The sequence below is a fragment of the Hyla sarda genome, chromosome 1 (assembly GCF_029499605.1).
Source record: "Hyla sarda isolate aHylSar1 chromosome 1, aHylSar1.hap1, whole genome shotgun sequence".
Classification (NCBI taxonomy): domain Eukaryota; kingdom Metazoa; phylum Chordata; class Amphibia; order Anura; family Hylidae; genus Hyla; species Hyla sarda.
In genome coordinates, this window is record NC_079189.1 from 574,060,683 (window position 1) to 574,081,340 (window position 20,658).

At 45.7% G+C, this 20,658-nt stretch overlaps 1 protein-coding gene across 6 annotated transcripts in view; it reads left to right on the forward strand.

The window, feature by feature from the left end:
- The first annotated feature begins 846 nt into the window (after positions 1 to 846).
- The window catches only part of SKA1 (spindle and kinetochore associated complex subunit 1), a 32,649-nt gene continuing 12,837 nt past the window's right edge, over positions 847 to 20,658 (forward strand). For 2 of the 6 annotated variants that reach the window (XM_056544224.1, XM_056544177.1), the window contains exons 1-4: positions 5,827 to 5,973; positions 8,017 to 8,118; positions 17,022 to 17,146; positions 18,488 to 18,579. In XM_056544224.1, the coding sequence (XP_056400199.1) occupies positions 8,031 to 8,118; positions 17,022 to 17,146; positions 18,488 to 18,579 (305 nt within the window). In that variant the 5' untranslated portion in view covers positions 5,827 to 5,973; positions 8,017 to 8,030. Of the gene's footprint in view, positions 980 to 3,065; positions 3,088 to 5,826; positions 5,974 to 5,998; positions 6,298 to 8,016; positions 8,119 to 17,021; positions 17,147 to 18,487; positions 18,580 to 20,658 lie in introns of those variants that run through there. The other 4 variants (XM_056544193.1, XM_056544204.1, XM_056544214.1 and 1 more) reach the window with 4 other exon arrangements.

The following is a 20,658-nucleotide window of genomic DNA, read 5'->3' on the forward strand; positions in this document are numbered from 1 at the left end:
CGGACCTCCAGATGTTGCAAAACTACAACTTTCTTGCAAAAAAATACCAGCCATGCTAATTTGCATAATTAATTACATATGCGTGACATCACAGGAAGCTCCGTCTGTGCCCAGACACGTTGTGTCTCGTACCAGCCTGATCAGTACAGAAAAACGTATCCCCTAGCCGCAGGATAGGGGATATATTTTAGATCGCAGGGCGGTCAGAGCGCTGTTGCCCACTCCAATCGTCTGTACGGAGCACCTGCTCTCCCACAGAGTGACGCATCATGACCCCTGCCCAAAGCGGGGGCCTCCACGCCCCCTTCATATATCTCTATGGGAGAGCCATTCGGCTATCTTCGGCTCTCCCATAGAGATATATGGAGGGGACATGGTGACCCCCACTTTGGGGGAGAGCCGGTGCTCTGTACAGATGATCACGGAGGGCCACAGCACTCAGACCCCCTGCTGTCTAAAACATAACCCCTATACGGCGGCTAGGGGATACGTTTTTCTGTACTGATCGGGCATGAGACTTCTCCTTTAAAGGAGAAGTCCCATGTAGAAAAAGTATTGTGTTTTAAATGCAGAAGCAAAAGTTATATCACTTTGTAAATCACTGACTTCACCCATCTTGTATATAAAACATGTTTTTCTAGCTTCTTTGTTCAGAGAGGAAGTTCAGCAGCTCCCTGTTCTGATGACTTGCGACCCCCCATTGAGCTGCATTATGCTGGGGGCCGTGATGTCACAATTTCCCATAGTTCTGCAGCTTAGCCAGCTCTGTGCACGGCAAGGGAACCTCCCATGTGCAGCTTCAGCCAATCATAGTAGCCCCAGTGAGCTGAGCAAGCGTCTTCATCTCCTCGGCAGGGAAGCATCTGACAGCCAGCTCAGTGTTTATAAGAGCAAGAACGATGCCCCAATGTCCCAAGAAGAAGCAGAGGGGGAGGGGAGATCCCTGCTTTCCCCTGCACTGATCACAATCTGACAGCAGGTCAGTCTGAAAGAACGATGTCCTGAGAATAGAAGCAGGGGGAGGGGAAACACTGAGCCTGCTGTTAGGAAAGTGATCAGTGTCTAGGTCAGTGTATCCCAACCAGGGTGCCTTCAGCTGTTGCAAAACTAAAACTCCCAGGCATGCTGGGAGTTGTAGTTTCACAACAGCTGGAGGCACCCTGGTTAGGAAGCACTGGTCTAGGCTGGGCTACTTCTATGATGAACTGAAAGGCATTATGGGAGACAGGAAGTCAGGGACCTCCATGGACCAGGAAGTACCGATCTTTCAGAGGGGATTGCAGGAGAAGGGAGAGGGTGAGATACATGAGGAGCAGATTGTCAGAATGATGAGCTGATGCACTTTCACATGATAGAAAAAAAACATTTGTGACTTGGTCCATGATACTTCTTCTTTAACCCCTCAGTCTCCGGAGTCTGGCAGTGAAGTTCACGACAGGGGTGGATTGACATCACATGGGGCCCCTGGGTAAGAGTGGATCATGGGGGTCGGCGTATATGGTCTGTCTGGGCATACCTACCTATGATAGGGAGAGTTGTGCGCCATCTCCAGACCTTACACTAGTGGTAACATTATAGGGAGGTCTCTAACATAGTTATAGATAGATATATATGTGGTGTCCTGGTACAGGACATGTCCTGTCCCTTTTGTCTAGAGTCCCCTCAGCCAGAGTCCCTCCATGCTAATGGGCTCTCTGTATAGGATCTTAGAGGTCACCTGCCTTTGATTCATGTTATGCCATGGTTTAAGGACCTTTGTGTCATGTGATATACCCAGAGTTCCAGAGGTCAAGACTGACAGGTTTGGCTATGCAATGAGCTTTGTCCCGCCCTCTTAATATATAAGGGGCTGCCGCCACTTAATTCTTTCTCTTAGTTCCGGACTATCAGAGAAAGCACAACTCATATCTTATCATCAATTCAAGCTAGGCCTGAAGCCTTATCTTCCGCAGCCACTAAACCGTAGTAGTGCCTCAGCTCAAAACTACTAAAATCCTGTGTGACTACTGCAACTCAATTATCTTTAAACCAGTAGCACAGTGGCTAGCAAATCAAAGCTCATTGTACTTAGAAGTCCCAGCAAACCTGTGAGGAACCTGTACCACGGTCCTCTATACAAAGACTGTTTTGTTACCTGCAGTTGCATAAAATATGCAGTAAAGTTTATTCCGGTTTTCATCAATATCAGCTGTGGACATTCAATTATTTCTCCCTACCGTTTCTGGGACGCTTGGCGGTAGGACCATTACCCTAAGGAAACTGCATCCTGGCGTCACAACAAGATAGGGTTAGTACCAACATACCCTACACTATTACCTGCACCACCCAGTCACCACATATATATGCGGTGCGCCACGGGGGTGCAATGAGAGGTGGATGGGGCAGATGTTGTAGCCCAGGGGCAGAATAGGGAGGTCTCTCACATAGTTTTATATATATATATATATATATATATATATAATACAGTACAAGACGCTCTCAGCAGTGATAACACTATAGGGAGGTCTCTCACATAGTTATATATGATACAGCATTAGACGCTCAGGGATTTGTTTATATGATTCCTCCGCTGCATTTTTTATGAGAATTGATTTAATAAAGTTCAATTAGTTTTTATTACAGGAAGTGGATTCAGTGAACTCAGCTTTTCTGTATATATACTAGAGGCCCAATGGTGTTTAACCCCTTTAAGGAAAACTGTCAGTAAACTTCCCCCGCACTAACCCCAGAGGTACTGGCTGGTAGTGCAGGGGGCGCTGATCAATATGCTGCCTACCATGCCCGTTCCCCCGTTATCTTTATTCTTCTGGGTATGCAAATGAGCTGCTAACTGGCACGGGCGGAGCTCGTCCGCATCTCCGCCCGGCTTATGAATATTCATCCCCTCTCTCCTCAGTGGAGTCCAGTACAGAGCAGGAAGGGGAGGAACAGTCGGAGGGAGGGGATGAATATTCATAAGCCGGCGGCGATGCGGCAGACGAGAGTGCCAGAAGGAGCTTTGTAACCCCGCCCTTGTCAGTTAGCAGCTCATTTACATATCCAAAAGAATGAAAATAAAGGGCGAATGGCGAGGCGGATTTGGGCATGGTAGGCAGTATATTGATCAGCGTCCCCCGCACTACCAGCCGGTACCTCTGCAGTTAGTAAGGGGGAAGTTTACTGAAAGTTTTCCTTTAAAATCATCAGGTATCATGGAATCATAATACACATAAGCAACTGGCAAGGTTGGCACCTGGTTTCTTGCCAAACCACTGTTTGGGCCAGTCTGGAAGCAGTTGGGTATTATGTAGGGCCCTTACTTTTTATATTTTCCCCTTCAGGTACCGTATTTTTCGCCCCATATAGGATGCACCGGCGTATAAGACGCACCCAATTTATAGGTGCAAAATCTAAAAAAATAAAGATTTTTAACCCAATAGTGGTCTTCAACCTGCGGACCTCCAGATGTTGCAAAACTACAACTCCCAGCATGCCTGGACAGCCAACGGCTGTCCGGGCATGCTGGGAGTTGTAGTTTTGCAACATCTGGAGGTCCGCAGATTGAAGACCACTGCATAGGAGGTAATACTCACGTGTCCCCGCCCCTCCGGACCCGTCACCGCTGCCCTGGATGTCGCTCCATCGCTGTCGCCGTGTCCCCGTCGCTCCGGAACGTCTCTGCTGCCGGCCGGGTATCCTCGCTCTCCGTCGCCGCCATCACGTCGTTACGCACGCCGACGGACGTACGCGATGACGTGATGACGAGGAAGGAGAGCGCTGCCATACAGGGGATCCCTGAACAGAGAAGACACTGAGGAGGCAGGTAAGGTCCCTCCCAGTGTCCTGTAAGCACTAACCCGGCTATTCAGTCGGGCTGTTCGGGACCGCCGCGGTGAAATCGCGGCGGTCCCGAACAGCCCGACTGAACAGCCGGGTTAGTGTCACTTTCCCTTCAGACGCGGCGGTCAGCTTTGATCGCCGCGTCTGAAGGGTTAATACAGGGCATCACCGCGATCGGTAATATCCTGTATTAGCCGCGGGTCCCGGCCGTTGGTGGCCGCAGGGACCCGCCGCGAAAGGGGTGTATTCGCCGTATAAGACGCACCGACTTTTTCCCCTCAGTTTTGGGGAAGAAAAAGTGCGTCTTATACGTCGAAAAATATGGTAAGTTGCCCAATAACATTTAACCCTTTGAAATCTTTAGTTACTTCAGAATGGAAAAAATTTACGGAGTTGGCAAGCTTGGCACCTGTTTTCCTGCCAATCCCCTTTTTGAGCCATGCTGGAATCAGGTGGGTATTATGTAGGGGTCCTTACTCCTTCTATTTACATCTTCAGGTTAGTGGCCCAATGGCGTTTAACCACATTGAATCATCAGTTACTTCAGGATGGAGAAAATGTAAGTAGTTGGCACCTGTTTTCCTGCCAATCCCTTTTTTGGGCCAGGCTGGCACAGGTAAGTATTATGTAGGGGCCCTTTTTCCTTCTTTTTTACCTTTAGGTTAGTGGCTTAATGGCATTTAAAGGGAACCAATCATCAGATTGCATCCTATATAACGCTTGGCAAAGCGTTATATAGGGTAAAATCTGTATCTTCACCATCCCCAGGGACGCTCCTGCCCCTAGAGATGGTGAAGATATGAACTTATAAACTAGTCACCGCCGTGGCCGTAAGTAGTCCCCTGGACGGGGAGCTCCACTCACCAACTCCCGTTCTTCGTCCGGTAGCGACGCCCCCTCCGCTTGATTGACGGGCCGCGTCATCGCTCTGCTCAGTCTGTTCAGTAAGCAGAGCGATGACGCAGCCCATCAATCAAGCAAAAGGGGGGCGTCGCTGGCGGCCAAACAACGGGAGTAGGTGAGTGGAGCTCCCCACCCAGGGGACTACTTACGGCCGCGGCGATGACTAGTTCATAACTTCTTATCTTCTCCGCCCCTGGGGGCAAGAGCATCCCCCGGGGATGGTGAGGATACAGATTTTACCCTATATAACGCTTTGCCAAGAGCTATATAGGGTAAAATCTGATGATTGGTTCCCTTTAACCCCTTTACATCATCAGTTACTTATTTAAAATGTATATAGTTGGCAAGGTTGGTACCTGTTCTTGCCAATCCACATTTTGGGTCAGGCTGGCAACAGTTGGGTACTATGCAGGGGCCCTTATTCTTTATATTTCAACCATCAAGTTGGTGGCCCAATGGTGTTTTACCCATTGAAATCATCAGTTACTTATTCAAAATGGAGAAAATGTAAATAGTTGGCAAGGTTGGTACCTGTTTTCTTGCCAACACACTGTTTGGGCCAGGCTGGCATCAGTTGGGTATTATCTAGGGGCCCTTACTCTTTATATTTCACCCTTAAGTTAGCGGCCCAATGGCGTTTAACCCCTTAAAATTATCAGTTTCTTATTTGAAGAGCATATTTTTTCATCCATTTTTTACTATTGTAAACAATAAAAACAATCTCGATTTTTTTTTTCTGAATCTTATTGTTTCCAAATAATATTCAACATTTATGTATAAAAACCAGGTTTATTGCAGAGAAGTAAGAGAAAAGGTTTTCGTTGTCATAGTAATGGCTCGAATAAGAAACCAACTTCAGCCTCGTTGTCAAATTGGTAGGGGAAAGCACACATTTTATGATATGTTGGGCAACACGTCAGTGTTTCTCAACGAGAGTGCCTCCAGCTATGGCAAAACTACAGCTCCCAGCATGCCCGGACAGCCGAAGGCTGTCCGGGCATGCTGTGAGTTGTAGTTTCGCAACAGCTTGATGCCCCCACCTGCTTGGGAAACACTGCTGTATGTCCAGTGGGCGGTCTTCAACAATATGGCCGACCACAGTCACTGCTGCGCGGGTGTTCCGGAGACATTTGTGGGCGTACAGTACGAGCTCTAGTGTTTAAGCGCTTCTGATTGGATGATCGCTGTGACGTCACGCGCGCCGTCCGGCGGTTGTGTTTGAATCGAGCGGCGTCCGGGATCGACTGTCAGGTCAGTGATTGTACTGATTGTTATATATGTGTGGGGGGGATAGAGGACGTGGAAGGGAGATCGTCCACACTTTGTGCAGTATCGCTGCGGTTTTTCCCGAGGCCGGTTGTTTAAATCACAACCAGTTCGGCTAAACAGGAATAGACAATCCATAACTGCGCTGTCTCGACCCCTTCTCCCAGTCCAATGAGCCGCCTTATATCGACGTACTATTACGTATTACTTTCTCACTCTTCTATTGGCTGGCAGTTTATGACGTCATATGTTCTCAGCCTATGACCGGAGAGCCTGGAATTAAATAGGAATTATGTGGTCCGGTCTCTGGTACTGTATTGTGTACTGGGTTGGGTTCTGATACTGTATCTATGCACCAAGCCTGGTTCTGGAATCATATCTGTATGCTGAGCTTGGTTCTGGTACTGTAGGTCTTTAAACCTTTAATGACCCATGACATTTACCTACGTCATGGGGCCGTTAAGGGTGTGTGGAGAGGGCACAGGACTCAAGCCCACTCCGTAGGTGTCTTTCAGCAGCTGCTACTGGATCAATGCAGTACATATGAACCACACTGACGTGTATGAGCAATCCAATGATTGTTCATACAAGTCTCCTGGGAAACTAAACAATAGTGTAAAATAAATAAATATTATTATTCATTTTATTTTTTTTTTATGCCTTCATTCTGGGTTTATTAAAGAGAGATTTTCACTAGATAACCCCTTTAAACAAAAAATAATGCAAGAATTGTGTGTTTTCATTACACCCCCCCCCCCCCCCCCCAATTTATTATTTTTTTTATAAAAAGCGATTGCTATTATTGTGATCCAAAGCAGAGAGAGAGAACACTTCAGCTCACCCCCACATCACAAGGGTACATGCACACGAGCGGACCCACAGTGTATTTTACGCTGCAGATCTGCCGCTGATGGACCGCTGCATGGTGGCTTTACATGTGCCTTCTCGGAGTGGCAATACGCCGGTACGAGCAGACACACTGAAGCGATGTGCGAGTCGCCACGCATGCGCAGTGTACTCGCACACATTGCGGCCGCCCCCCCTTATCTATTGTGAGCTAGACAGAGAGCAGTTGCGATGTGCGAGTATACTGCGCATGCGTGCGGCGACTCGCACATCGCAGTGTGTCTGCTCGTAGCGTCGTATTGCTGCTCAGAGGAAGCACATGTAAAGCCACCATGCAGGGTTCCTTCAGCAGCAGATCCGCAGCGTAAAAAAATACCCTGTGGCTCCGCTCGTGTGAACGTACCCTTATAGTTGATAACGGCTTCTGGCTGAAACACGTCCTGTGTGTCGTATTATTATAAGAAGACTTGTGAATAAGCACCTACAGAAATTTGCAAAGAATATGTGAGTGCCGAGACGTCGTTCAATTTCTATCTGCGTCCCGGACTGGTGCAAGGCAACACACATACGATGAGGAAAAATAATATTGGCCCTGACTTATCAAACTGTGTGAGAGAAAAAGTGGAGAGATTTCCCTACAGCAACCAATCACAGCTCAGCTTTCACTTTACCAGAGCTTGTTAGCTGAGCTGTGATTGGTTGCTGTGAGGAAATCACTCCACTTTTTCTCTCACACAGTTTGATAAATCTGGGCCTATGAGTTGTCCAGTGCAGATATCATGCAAAATTGGTTATTTTATTGTTTAAAAGCCATAGACAGGAGACATCTTGTAACACATTTCTGGTGCGTTTACTGCAGCCTTAATCGTACCCTCATGAACGCGTTACAAGATGTCTCCTGTCTCTGGGTTTTAAACAATAAAATAACCAATTTTGCACGATATCTGCGCTGGACAAGGGGAGATTTATAAAAACCTGTCCAGAGGAAAAGTTGCACAGTTGCCCATAGCAACCAATCAGATCGCTGCTTTCAATGCAGGGAGTTGTTTTTTTTGCTGGAGACACCCTGGTTGGGAAACTCTAATGGGGGTACCTCAAACTGTGTGGGCGCCCTATGACTATGGTGGGGACACTATCACTGTGAAGAGGCAATCATCCTTTCCTGTCATATTCTTTCCACAGTGTTCCTGTGAGACATGGACACGCTGGAGCTGGACGATTTGTGTTCTCATGTTAATTCCAAGATTTCTATCATCAAAAAGACATTGCAGCTCCGCAATATTGGTGAGTATTCCCTGATGGCAGACCGTACACTCCAGAGTGATGTATGTGTGTGTGTATATATATATATATATATATATATATATATATATATATATATATATATATATATATATATTACACACACACACACACACACACACAGTCATGGCTGTAAATGTCGGCACCCCTGACATTTTTCTAGAAAATGAAGTATTTCTCACAGAAAAGGATTGCAGTAACACGTTTTCCTATACACATGTTTATTCCCTTTGTGTGTATTGAAGCTAAACCATAAAAGGGAGGAAAAGAAGGAAATTAGACATAATGTCACACCAAACTCCAAAAATGGGCTGGACAAAATTATTGGCACCCTTTCAAAATTGTGGAAAAATAAGGTTGTTTCAAGCATGTGGTGCTTCTTTAAACTCACCTGGGGGAAGTAAGGCTTCTTTCACGCTACAAATTTCTCAATTTTTAAAGATCCGTACGAAGATCCGTCTGAAAATCAGCTGAAAACAGTAGTTACAAAATCCTATACGGCCAATAGAAAATCCCATTATAGTCTATGGGATTTTTCTAATAGCTGTTTTAACCCGTTATAGCCCGTTATTAAAAACTGCCGTTATTTTGTGACGGAAGATAGTAACGGGAGAAATGGTGCATGCACTATTTCTCCCATTGCTATCTTCCAACACAAAGTAAGGGCCGTTATTAATATAACGGGCTATAATGGGTTAAAACTGCTATTAGAAAAGGGGGCTGATGCTAACGGGGTGCGGCGTGGAAGATCACGGGGGTCCCCAGCGGGTTCCAATAATTTTGTCCAGCCCATTTTTGGAGTTTGGTGACATTATGTCCAATTTGCTTTTTTTTCTCCCTTTTTTGGTTTAGTTCCAATACACACAAAGGGAATAAACATATGTATAGCAAAACATGTGTTACTGCAATCCTTATGTGTTACTGCAATCCTTTTCTGTGAGAAATACTTCCTTTTCTTGAAAAATTTCAGGCGTGCCAACATTTACGGCCATTACTGTATATATGTAGGTAAAGTGCACCACCCAATAAAGGAAACCCCTGTCCATACTCACTTTTAGGACATAAGGACCTTGTGAGGTAGGAGTCTGAATGGCAAGCAGCCACAGTAGGCCCGAGCCACAATCTCTGTTGAAAAGGCTATTCCTAGGGGGTGCTGGGAGCTGTATACCTACTCTGTAAGGAGCTGTATCTGATGAGACCACCTCCTAAACGAGTACTCTGGTGGATTTTTTTTTTTTTTTCAAATTAACTCTATTCAAATTACTTCTATTAAAAAATCTTAATCCTTCCAGTACTTATCAGCTGCTGTATGCTCCACAGGAAGTTGTGTAATTCTTTCCAGTCTGTCCACAGTGCTCTCTGCTGACACCTCTGTCCGTGTCAGGAACTGTCCAGAGCAGGGGCAAATCCCCATAGTGAATCTCTCCTGCTCTAAAAAGTTCCTGACATGGACAGAGGTGTCAACAGAGAGCACTGTGGTCAGACTGGAAAGAACTACACAACTTCCTCTAGAACATACAGCAGCTGATAAGTACTGGAAGGATAAATAATTTTTTATAGAAGTAATTTACAAATCTGTTTAACTTTCTAGCACCAATTGATTTGAAAAATACTGTTGCCCCAGGTCATAAAAGTACGTCACGGGTCGGGTGAGCGGACATGACGCATATATCTGAGAGATTTCCACTGCTATCAGAAGCACACATCTGCCGGTAATGACAGACATCGGAGATAGCTCTGATGTCCATCATTCAACTGGTTAAAGGGGTACTCCACTGGCAAACTTTTTTTTTTTTTTTTCCTTTTCAAAATAACTGGTAACAGAAAGTAAAACAGATTTGTAAAATTACTTTTATTTAAAAATCTTAACCCTTCCAGTACTTATTAGCTGCAGTATACTACAGTGCTCTCTGCATATACCTCTGTCCATGTCAGGAACTGTCCAGAGCAGGATAGGTTTGCTATGGGGATTTGCTCCTACTCTGGACAGTTCCTAAAATGGACAGAGGTGTCAGCAGAGAGCACTGTGGTCAGATAGATAAAGGAAATTCTGTTTCAATAATTTTTTTGAGTTTTTTTCTTTTCCATTTTCATAAGTAACAATAGACAAACACAAATCATCAATGCCACTTACACGAGCCAGCATCCATAAAGGCTGCAAGAGCCCATTGCGAATAGAAATATAGTGGCATCGGAAAACAACGAGAAACATATCTCCAAAACAAGAATAACATTAGCAGAGGAGAGAACACAAGATCGTGGGGAAAAGAAAATACACAAATAGCAATATAGTGCAGTACCAATCGTCCAATGAATCCAAGCTCAGTTAAGACGTACAAAAAGAAAATCAAGGCATTGTCCACTGATTCTTCTAAATTCTTCTAAACGGTCTAGTATTAGCTAAGGCGTTGTGAGTGAGTTTATTCAAGTCATCATAGTCTCCACCTAAGCTAATGTGGGACTGATCTTAATCAGTAAGATGTAGTATATGGAAGAGGTGGGTGTTATGAAACCAGGGTCATGTACAATCTGTTTTATTTATCGATGGTAGAATACGAGGAGGAGAGCCAGTTAGCCCAGCGAGCTTTAAACTTAGAATAGGTACCATTGCCCAAAGCTATAGTTTTTTTCATATGTGCAGGTAGTGTTTAACTTATTCACTACTTCAGTGATGGACGGAACCGTCGGAGACTTCCATTCTTTGGGGAGTGTGATTTTCGCAACAATACAAATAATGCTTGCCAGGTCACGCAGTTTAGATGGAATGGAGTTCATGTTAATGAAGAGCAACACAAGTTGCGGGGACCAAGAGATCTGTAGGCGTAGCACCTTTTCCACCAGTGTTCTACATAGGGCTGGGCGGTATGGCCAAATATGCGTATCGCGGTATTTTTGTAACTTATGGCGGTTCCCCAGGTATCCCCCCCCAAAAAAAAAAAAAAAAAAAATTAGCCCAGCGCTGCGCTGTCTCCATCGGGGTACTACTCACGTCACCCGCAAGCGCTGCCTCTTCATCCTACTGTTTGTTGCGGCTGCCGGCGCTGACACTCTATACTGTATCCCTATGCCCGGGCCGCAAAAGGTAAACAAAAATAAACAAACGCATGTTCCGACGTCGGCCTTACGCTGGGGACGTGAACATCAGGGAGCCATCAGCCTATCACTGTCCGCAGCGATGTTCCGCCTCAGCCGGTGATGGGCTGAGCCCACTGTCATGTAAGAAGCCGGCTTCTTACATGACAGTGCGCTCAACCTATCACCGGCCGAGGCGGAACATCGCTGCGGACAGTGATAGGCTGGCGGCTCTCCGAAGTTCCATTCCCTAGTAAGCTGATCCGGACCGACGGGGAAGGTGAGTTAAAGTTTATTTTGTTTACCTTTTGCAGCCCGGGCATAGGGATACCGTATAGAGCAGTGGTCTTCAACCTGCGGACCTCCAGATGTTGCAAAACTACAACTCCCAGCATGCCCGGACAGCCGTTGGCTGTCCGGGCATGCTGGGAGTTGTAGTTTTGCAACATCTGGAGGTTGAAAACCACTGGTATAGAGTGTCAGCGCCGGCGGCTGCAACAAGCAGGAGGACAAGGAGGGCAGCGCTTGTGGGTGACATATGTGAGTAGTACCCCGATGGGGACAGCGCAGCGCTGGGCTAATAATTGGGGTGGGGGGGGTGGGGGCAGAACAGCGCTCACGGGTCACATATGATTAGTTCCCCGATGTGGGGACAGCGCGCTGCGGCTGATAATTCATTCATTCCCGAGGGGGAGGGGCCAAACCGGTATTGCAGTATGGGTTAAAATTCATATGGTGCAGCACAAAAATTTTGGTATTTGGTATGAACCGGTATACCGCCCAGCACTAGTTTTACAGGCTGTCTGTCCATAGGGCGAGATAACTGGACATTCCCATAGAATATGTATAAGGTTGTTTATTTTTACCACAGTGCCACCAACACAGGAGGGAGGAGTCAGGGTAGATAAGTGCTAGCTTCTCAGGTGTAGGGTAGTCTTAGACAAGGATTCCACGTGAGAGACGCACTGAAAGGCTCTGTGTGCCGTTTGAAATGCCCGTTTCCACTCCTGTGCCTCTATAGTGATACCTAGTGATATTTCCCAGGTGCGGAAAGAATGGGATTTGTGAAACTTGGTAGCATGTGTGAAAGTGGAATATAGCATGCTCAGCCCCTTTTAATTACTATTCAACAAAGCCAGTGTCGCTGTGTGAGGATGGATACTTGAGGGGGTCAGGGTGTTAAGACAATGTCTGATCTGCAAATACATGTAAAAATCTCTTTTGTGGACTTAATATTTAGACTGTAGTTCTTGGAATGTCATTAAGCGTCCCGCATCATATAAATGTCTGACATGAGTGATGCCGCGGATGATCCACTTTTGTATATCTAGCTGAGGGATAGAGGCCTGGAAGAAAGTGACGGGGAGAGAATTTACTGGGGCAATGCCATCTGCAGCCGCTGCGGTTAATTATTTCGACAAGGCATTGTACAATGTTTTAATGATAGGGTTGTGTAGCGGCAAAGGCGAGATGGCGTCCCAGAGAGGGTGCCACAGCACATCTGAGATGTGGTAAGGGGAAGTATATGGTTCTAAATGCACCCAAGGCATGTCCATGCACCCCTTCCACCAGCTGCGCAGGGAGCTGACCAACGTGGCTATGTAATAACCATGTATTTTCGGTAAACCCAAACCACCCGCCTCCTTTGCTTTAGTCAAAATAGAAGACGCCAATCTAGGCTTTTTACCCGCCCACACGAATTTGGTCAAGAGTGCCTGAGCTGTAGAGAAAAGAGTTAGGGACAGCAATAGGTGTAAAGTCCTATACAGGTATAAAAACTTTGGCAATAAAAACATTTTAAATGTAGTCCCCCGTCCTACCCACGATATATCATATCGGGCTAGTCTGCTGGTTTCTTCTTCCATGCTTTTTAAGAAAGGTTCATAATTAATCTGATATAAAAGCTTGTGAGGGGAAGCTAGTTTTATGCCTAGGTAAGTGATGTCAGAAATGCGCCAATCGAAGGTATATGTGTGTTTGAGACGTTGTGTAGTCTGTCCATCCAAAAAGAGAGGAAGAGCTTGTGTTTTTGAAACGTTTAGATGATAGTATGAAAGGGCACTGAATTTATGGATAATATCTAGGGCGGCAGGAGCGGAGAGGGTAGGTTGGGTGAGAATGTCATCCGCATATAGGGAGATTAAATGTTGTCTATTTCCAATACAGACCCCCGATATCTCTGCATGGGTTCGGATAGCATGTGCAAGGGGCTCTAAGCATAAAATGAAAATGAGGGGGGAAAGGGGACACCCCTGCCTAGTGCCGTTGGTAATGCTCAGAGGAACAGACAGCGCCCCATTAGCGAATACTCTATCTGTGGGACCAGTGTAGAGCGATGTAATTGCTTGCATGATTGAGCCACTAAAGCCCATGTGCCGCAATACCGAGAAGTCATATGACCAGTGGAGCCGATCAAACGCCTTCTCAGCATCTAGTGTAAGGACCAAGGCAGGGGTGCGGGTTCTCTCAATATGGTGAAAGACATTTAGCAGGCGCTTAGTGTAGTGGGGGGAAGGGATGCTATCTTGTAAATTGTATAGGGAAGAGTAAAAGGCCTGGAAACAGCTATACCTTCGGGGGTATATAGTGTAGAACCATTGAGGGGGTGTACTAAATGGGCAATACGAGAGTCATGCCTTTGCTTTAAACGGGATGATAATAATTTCCCTGCTTTATCAGTTTGCGAATAGTACTTTGCTTTGGTTCTCCTAAGGTTTTTCTCATGGTGAAATAGAAGAAGGCCCCTAAGGTCCTGACGCGAGAGATGATAGCGAGAGATGATAGCTGCGCGGCTATTGCAGGTGTTGGACAAGACTTATTTTGCATTTCTAGAACTCGCTTTTTGTTTAAAACTTTGGCTAGTTGGGCGTCTCTCTTTAATTTACTAATAGATCCATATTTAATGGAAAAACCTCTTATGTAGGCTTTATGACAGTTCCACAAGATGAAGGCGCCCACCCCCGGAATTGCATTAGCGGAGAAGAAATCAGTGAGGTCATTCTGTAGCTGCTGGACATGCTTCAAGTGGGATAATAAAAAAGGGCTCGTCATCCAAAGATATGTAGGAGATGCGTTAGAGCTGTCCTGCAAAGACATGGCTGCATGGTCTGACCGAGATATAACTTCAATGGTAGAGGCCATTAAGGTAGAAAGCAGGGATCGTTCCACCAAGAACATGTCCAGACGTGAGTATGTGTTGTGGGTCACAGAGTGGTGGGTGAAGTCTTTCTCATTTGGATGCTGTATACGCCATGTGTCATATAATTCTTCAGACCAGAGTAAGTGAGCTAAAGAGTGAGGTGATAAGCATGGAGATGGAGTCTATAGACGGGTCTGCAACCAAATTAAAATCCGATTGGCGAATTTTAGAGTGCTGCGAAGGAAGCAGTGCTGGCCCAGGTTGGGTGCATATAATGCTACTAGTGTATATGGCACATTATTGATTGGGCAGGAAAGAATGATATATCGCCCCTGAAGATCACTAACTATATCAGTGAGCCAAGTAGCCCATGAAGAGAGCATAGGTCTGAGAGTCCAGAGTCAGCGAACCGTGGACCAGTGTCGTCATGCATTCTGCGAGGTAAAGGTCTAGGTGGTCCTTAGTTGGTTTCCAGGGAGAGATTGAATTTTTGCAGAAGAGCTTCACCCTCCTCTGGTGAGCGGACCACATGGATCGTGTCTTCGTGGGAATTAAGAGACGAACCGGAAAACCCCAGCAGTATTGGATATTTGCTGACCTTAGCGTGAAGGTAACAGGTTGTAAGGCTCGACAAAGCTGTAGAGTAGCCGCTGAGAGGTCGGTGTAAATAGCCACATGATGGTAGGGGGCTGGAAGTCCGCCATTAGTGTGAGCAAAGTTCATCAATCTCTCCTTAACAGTAAAGAAATGTACCCGTGCCAGGACGTCCCTGGGGACGGATTCATCAAGATGCTTAGGTCGGGGAACCAGGTTTTTCCCGGTCAATTTCAAGTTCTTGCAGGGTGCATGAGGGCAATGCAGCTTTTATAAGGGAGCGGACAGAGATAGGTATATCTACAGGTGCCACAGATTCCGATATTGCACGCAGTTTAATGTTATTGTGCCTACTGCGGTCCTCCAAGTCGGCGACTTTTGCTTTTGAGTGCGGCAATGTTGTCTTCCGCTGCATTGTGAGAGTCAATAACTTCATTGTGAGAGGCAGCAAACTCCACAGCTGTGTTGGTGACAGAAAACTATTGCAGCTCATCTTCTGCAGGGAAAAAGGCAGGAGCAGAGCTCCAGTCAGCTGGAGGCTGGTGTCTGAGCAGTGGAGAGCTGTGCAGCTGCGGTGCGGGGCTGTGTGGAGGAGTCCCCCCTTGTGCAGAGAGAGAAGGAGGCCTGTGTGTCAAGGGAGAGCAGACTGTACCTGTGGGCTGCAGCGCTGAGAGGCGTTGGGGGATGGTGACTGTGCAGACGTCGGTAGCTCACAGGTAAGCTGGAGGTGCAGCCTGCGCAGCTCCGGGTCCGATGAGGATCTCCTATGAGTGGCAGGAGAAATGTGCACCAACTATGGAAACTCCGGTTCCTGTATGCTGTCGGCGCCATCTTGCGCAGCGGGCCACCGCTGCGAAAAGTAAAATTTTGCCAAAGATTCATGCTTGTTGGTCCTCTTTTTGCACACCGGCATGATGGGCATGAAAAGGGCTTAGTTTAGCGGAGCTCCACTATAGAACTTCCTCTGTAGTATACAGCAGCTGATAAGTACTGGAAGGATTAAGATTTTTAAATAGAAGTAATGTACAAATCTGTTTAACTTTCTGGCACCAGTTGATTAAAAAAAAAAATAATAATAATTCTAGTACCCCTTTTAAATACAGTGATCTATACAGATCAGGGCATTTAAACATTAAATGCCACTATTCCCTGGTGTGTAGTGGTCCCATAGCTATTGGTTGCTAGGGAAGCCTGAGGCCTTACCGTGTCCTCGGAGTCTTCCCTGGCTCTGTGATTGCTTAAGGCTCCTTTTGGCAGCCCTTAGCAATAGATCCCAGATTTCATAGATCAATGTAATGCGTCACCCATGAAATGTGCTGCCACCTGCGTCACCCATGAAACGTGCTGCCACCTGCGTCACCCATGAAACGTGCTGCCACCTGCGTCACCCATGAAACGTGCTGCCACCTGCGTCACCCATGAAACGTGCTGCCACCTGCGTCACCCATGAAACGTGCTGCCACCTGCGTCACCCATGAAACGTGCTGCCACCTGCGTCACCCATGAAACGTGCTGCCACCTGCGTCACCCTCGAAATTTGGTGCCACCTCCTTATTGATAATGCCCATTTAATAGAGCCGATTCCTCTCTTTTTAGGATCCCCATCTCTTGGGTAAAGTGGATAGTGTCTACAAAGAGTGCACCTTGCCCTAGTGGACCTGGCCTATCCTGCATTACCCAGACAACACATTGATGTGTACAGACACTGTGTAATGCTTTGTTTCCTCTATGGTGGCACTGCAGGGAATTTGAACACTTACTGCCAGAATTACCAGCAGATTACAGCTGATCACAGCAAAAGAAAGGACACTTTGTGATCAGGTCATTGTCATACTGTTGGACCCTTCTAACAAGCAGGGATGATCCAAAGCGGAGAACTTCTTTAAGGTATTAAATGAGTTGTCATATCACAGATGACCCTGGTTTCTCCAGGTAAGCCATAGCTGGTCAGGGGAAGTATAGTTCTACATGGCAGCGCAGTACTGCTCCATTCTGGCTCAAAGGATAGAGGTAGAAGATAATGATGGTTATGTAGACCTTTCAGATTATAAAGCTTGTTTGTGCCTCCATCTATACACAGGTCAGGAGCCCTCCTTAAGGAATATTCTCGGTAAAGTGACATACGAGCTTCATCTGCTGTGTGAGCTCCTTAACAAAGCGGAGACGGAAGTTCAGAGACAGGAAGCAATTGCAAAGTCCTTGAAGGTAAGATGAAGAGAGGTGCAGCTCGTGGAGCTGGTGTAAGGACATTCTGATGGAAAGTGGAGACAGTGCTGTGACTATTTGGGGGGCAGAGTAGAGAAAGATGTAATAGTGACTGTAGGGTGGTCCCGGTCCCGCTGTACAGCGTCTTAGCATTGCGTCATTGCTGGCTCCTAGGGATAAGGTTTATCCTGGCCTTACTGTCACCACTAGTACTAGGAATCAGTGGGGATCAATGACAATGTTCTCTTATACGTCAGTATATACATTATAGTGTAACACCCTTTATAGCAGTGTTTCCAACCAATGTGCCTCCAGCTGTTGTAAAACTACAACTCCCAGCCTGCCTGGACAGCCTTTGACTGTTTGGGTATGCTGGGAATTGTAGTTTTGCATCAATTGGGGGGCATGCTGGTTTAAAAACACTGCCTTAAAGGGTTGTTTCATGAAGGCAATTTATGCGGGGGTAGACCCGCCCTGTTCCAGGGGAGAGTTGGGATGCAGTGCAGGAGATTGCAGGGGTCCCACCGGTCGGACCCCCTATGTTCAAACACTTATCATCCCATATCATTTGAATAGGGGATAAGTTGTCCTTCATGATAGATCTCCTTTAAGGCATGTGGATGTCATTGAATGGGACCCCCTGCTTCGGACTGCTCAGGACCCCTGTATATGAGCCAGAACAGAACACTGCTCTGCATGAGTGGCTCTCATTGTGCTGTCCTGGTATTATTGGATGGTCATTCATTTGAATGGTTGACATATAAATACTACATTTCCTCTGCAGTGTAAATGAAATTTGTCATATTTGTCAAAAAAAAAAAAGGGATACTTACCTACCCTAATCCCCACAACTTTTATGGCGTCTATTTCTGGTCCCCCACTGCTCATCTCTTCTGCTTCCTTTTAAGCTGAGAGGTTGGAGCAGTACCCCTATCCAATCACTGTGTAAGATGGGTGATCGCAATGGCCAGTGATTGGCTGAAGTCCTGCTCCTACCTGTCATCTCAGAGGCAGGCAGAAGAGACGAACAGAGGGTACCAGAAAGCGATGCTGCGGGACCAGGGTAGGTAAGTATCACAAATCTTTCCATATAGTGTTTCTCTTACGGCTCCGCTCCTGGTTTTAGATAAAAAATACCAATCAAGATATTGATTTATCAATCTGTCCAAAACCCAAACTATCTAGGTTTTTCCACAGCGACCAATCACGGCTCAGCTTTTATTTTACCAGAGCTTAAGATATAAAACCTGAACTGTGATTGGTTGCTGGGGGAAAACCCAGACAGTTTAGTTTTCAAGCAATGAACCCAGCCTTAATGTGAAATTTTTGTTTGTGTTTTAGGAGCTGCAGGTGACTCTGGAGAGAGATGCCAAGGAAGTGTCTCATCTCTGTGACAATATTCCTCCTCATCTTCCCAAGAAATGTCCTAACAGGTATTCTCTTAAGGGGCCATTTAGACAACACGATCTTCTGATATGTCAGAGATACATGTGAAATCCATGGTCTCTAAGGACCCTGCCAAGAGCCTTCTGTTACTAAAACTCATGGGTCTAGGTAAAGAACCAGATAAAGTGCATTAACCCCTTAAGGACTCAGCCCATTTTGGCCTTAAGGACTCAGACAATTAAATTTTTACGTTTTCATTTTTTCCTCCTCGCCTTCTAAAAATCATAACTCTTTTATATTTTCATCCACAGACTAGTATGAGGGCTTGTTTTTTGCGCGACCAGTTGTCCTTTGTAATGACATCACTCATTATATCATAAAATGTATGGCGCAACCAAAAAACACTATTTTTGTGGGGAAATTAAAACGAAAAACGCAATTTTGCAAATTTTGGAAGGTTTTGTTTTCACGCCGTACAATTTCTGGTAAAAATGACATGTGTTCTTTATTCTGAGGGTCAATACGATTAAAATGATACCCATTATTATATACTTTTATATTATTGTTGCGCTTAAAAAAAATCACAAACTTTTTAACCAAATTAGTACGTTTATAATCCCTTTATTTTGATGACCTATAACTTTTTTATTTTTCCGTATAAGCGGCGGGATGGGGGCTCATTTTTTGTGCCATGATCTGTACTTTTTTTTTATACCACATTTGTATATAAAAAACTTTTAATACATTTTTTATAATTTTTTTTTTAATAAAATGTATTAAAAAAGTAGGAATTTGGGACTTTTTTAATTTTTTTTCGTTCACGCCGTTCACCGTACGGGATCATTAACATTTTATTTTAATAGTTCGGACATTTACGCACGCGGCGATACCAAATATGTCTATAAAAAATGTTTTTTACGCTTTTTGGGGGTAAAATAGGAAAAAACGGACGTTTTACTTTTTTATTGGGGGAGGGGATTTTTCACTTTTTTTTTTACTTTTACTTTTACATTTTTTTAAATTTTTTTTTACACTTGAATAGTCCCCATAGGGGACTATTCATAGCAATACCATGATTGCTAATACTGATCTGTTCTATGTATAGGACATAGAACAGATCAGTATTATCGGTCATCTCCTGCTCTGGTCTGCTCGATCACAGACCAGAGCAGGAGACGCCGGGAGCCGCACGGAGGAAGGTGAGGGGACCTCCGTGCGGCGTTATGAATGATCGGATCCCCGCAGCAGCGCTGCGGGCGATCCGATCGTTCATTTTAATCGCGAACTGCCGCAGATGCCGGAATCTGTATTGATCCCGGCACCTGAGGGGTTAATGGCGGACGCCCGCGAGATCGCGGGCGTCGGCCATTGCCGGCCGGTCCCTGGCTGCGATCAGCAGCCGGGATCAGCCGTGCATGACACGGGCATCGCTCCGATGCCCGCGGTTATGCTTAGGACGTAAATGTACGTCCTGGTGCGTTAAGTACCACCTCACCAGGACGTACATTTACGTCCTGCGTCCTTAAGGGGTTAAAGAGAAAATAAATATATATTTAAAAAATGTAGCTTATATCCACCTTTCCTTAATTCACTTGCCATGTATGTGACATGGATCAATGTAATTCTCATGAACTGAAGTCACAGTGATGGGGTGGCACAGGAGCTGCGCCAACAACATTGCTTGCATGTACTGGCTAAAGGCTACATCCTGCTCTATGGGCAGAGATCGAAACAAAATCCAATTCCTGCTTTTTAAAGGGTTCCCTGGACTTTTTAAAATTTTTATTGAAGGCCTATCCTCAGTGTAGGGCATCAATATAAAATAGGGTGATGCCAACACTCGGCACCTCACTGATCAGCTGTTCTCAGAGCAGTAATAGTGGACAGAAGCAGACAGCTTTATACATTAGGGTAGATCTATGATAACCTGTTCAGAGGAACTGGTCCACCTCGTGTCGTCCTCATCATCCTGGACGATGGCAGCTGATTTTTGTCTAGAATGTCTCGGTAAGTTTGCCCATTCATCCTTACTTCATTATCTGAATTTTGCCAAAACCATTTGCTGAAACCATTCGCCTCACACCATGATGTTCTGAACTCCAAACTTCACTGTTGGTGGTTTTTAA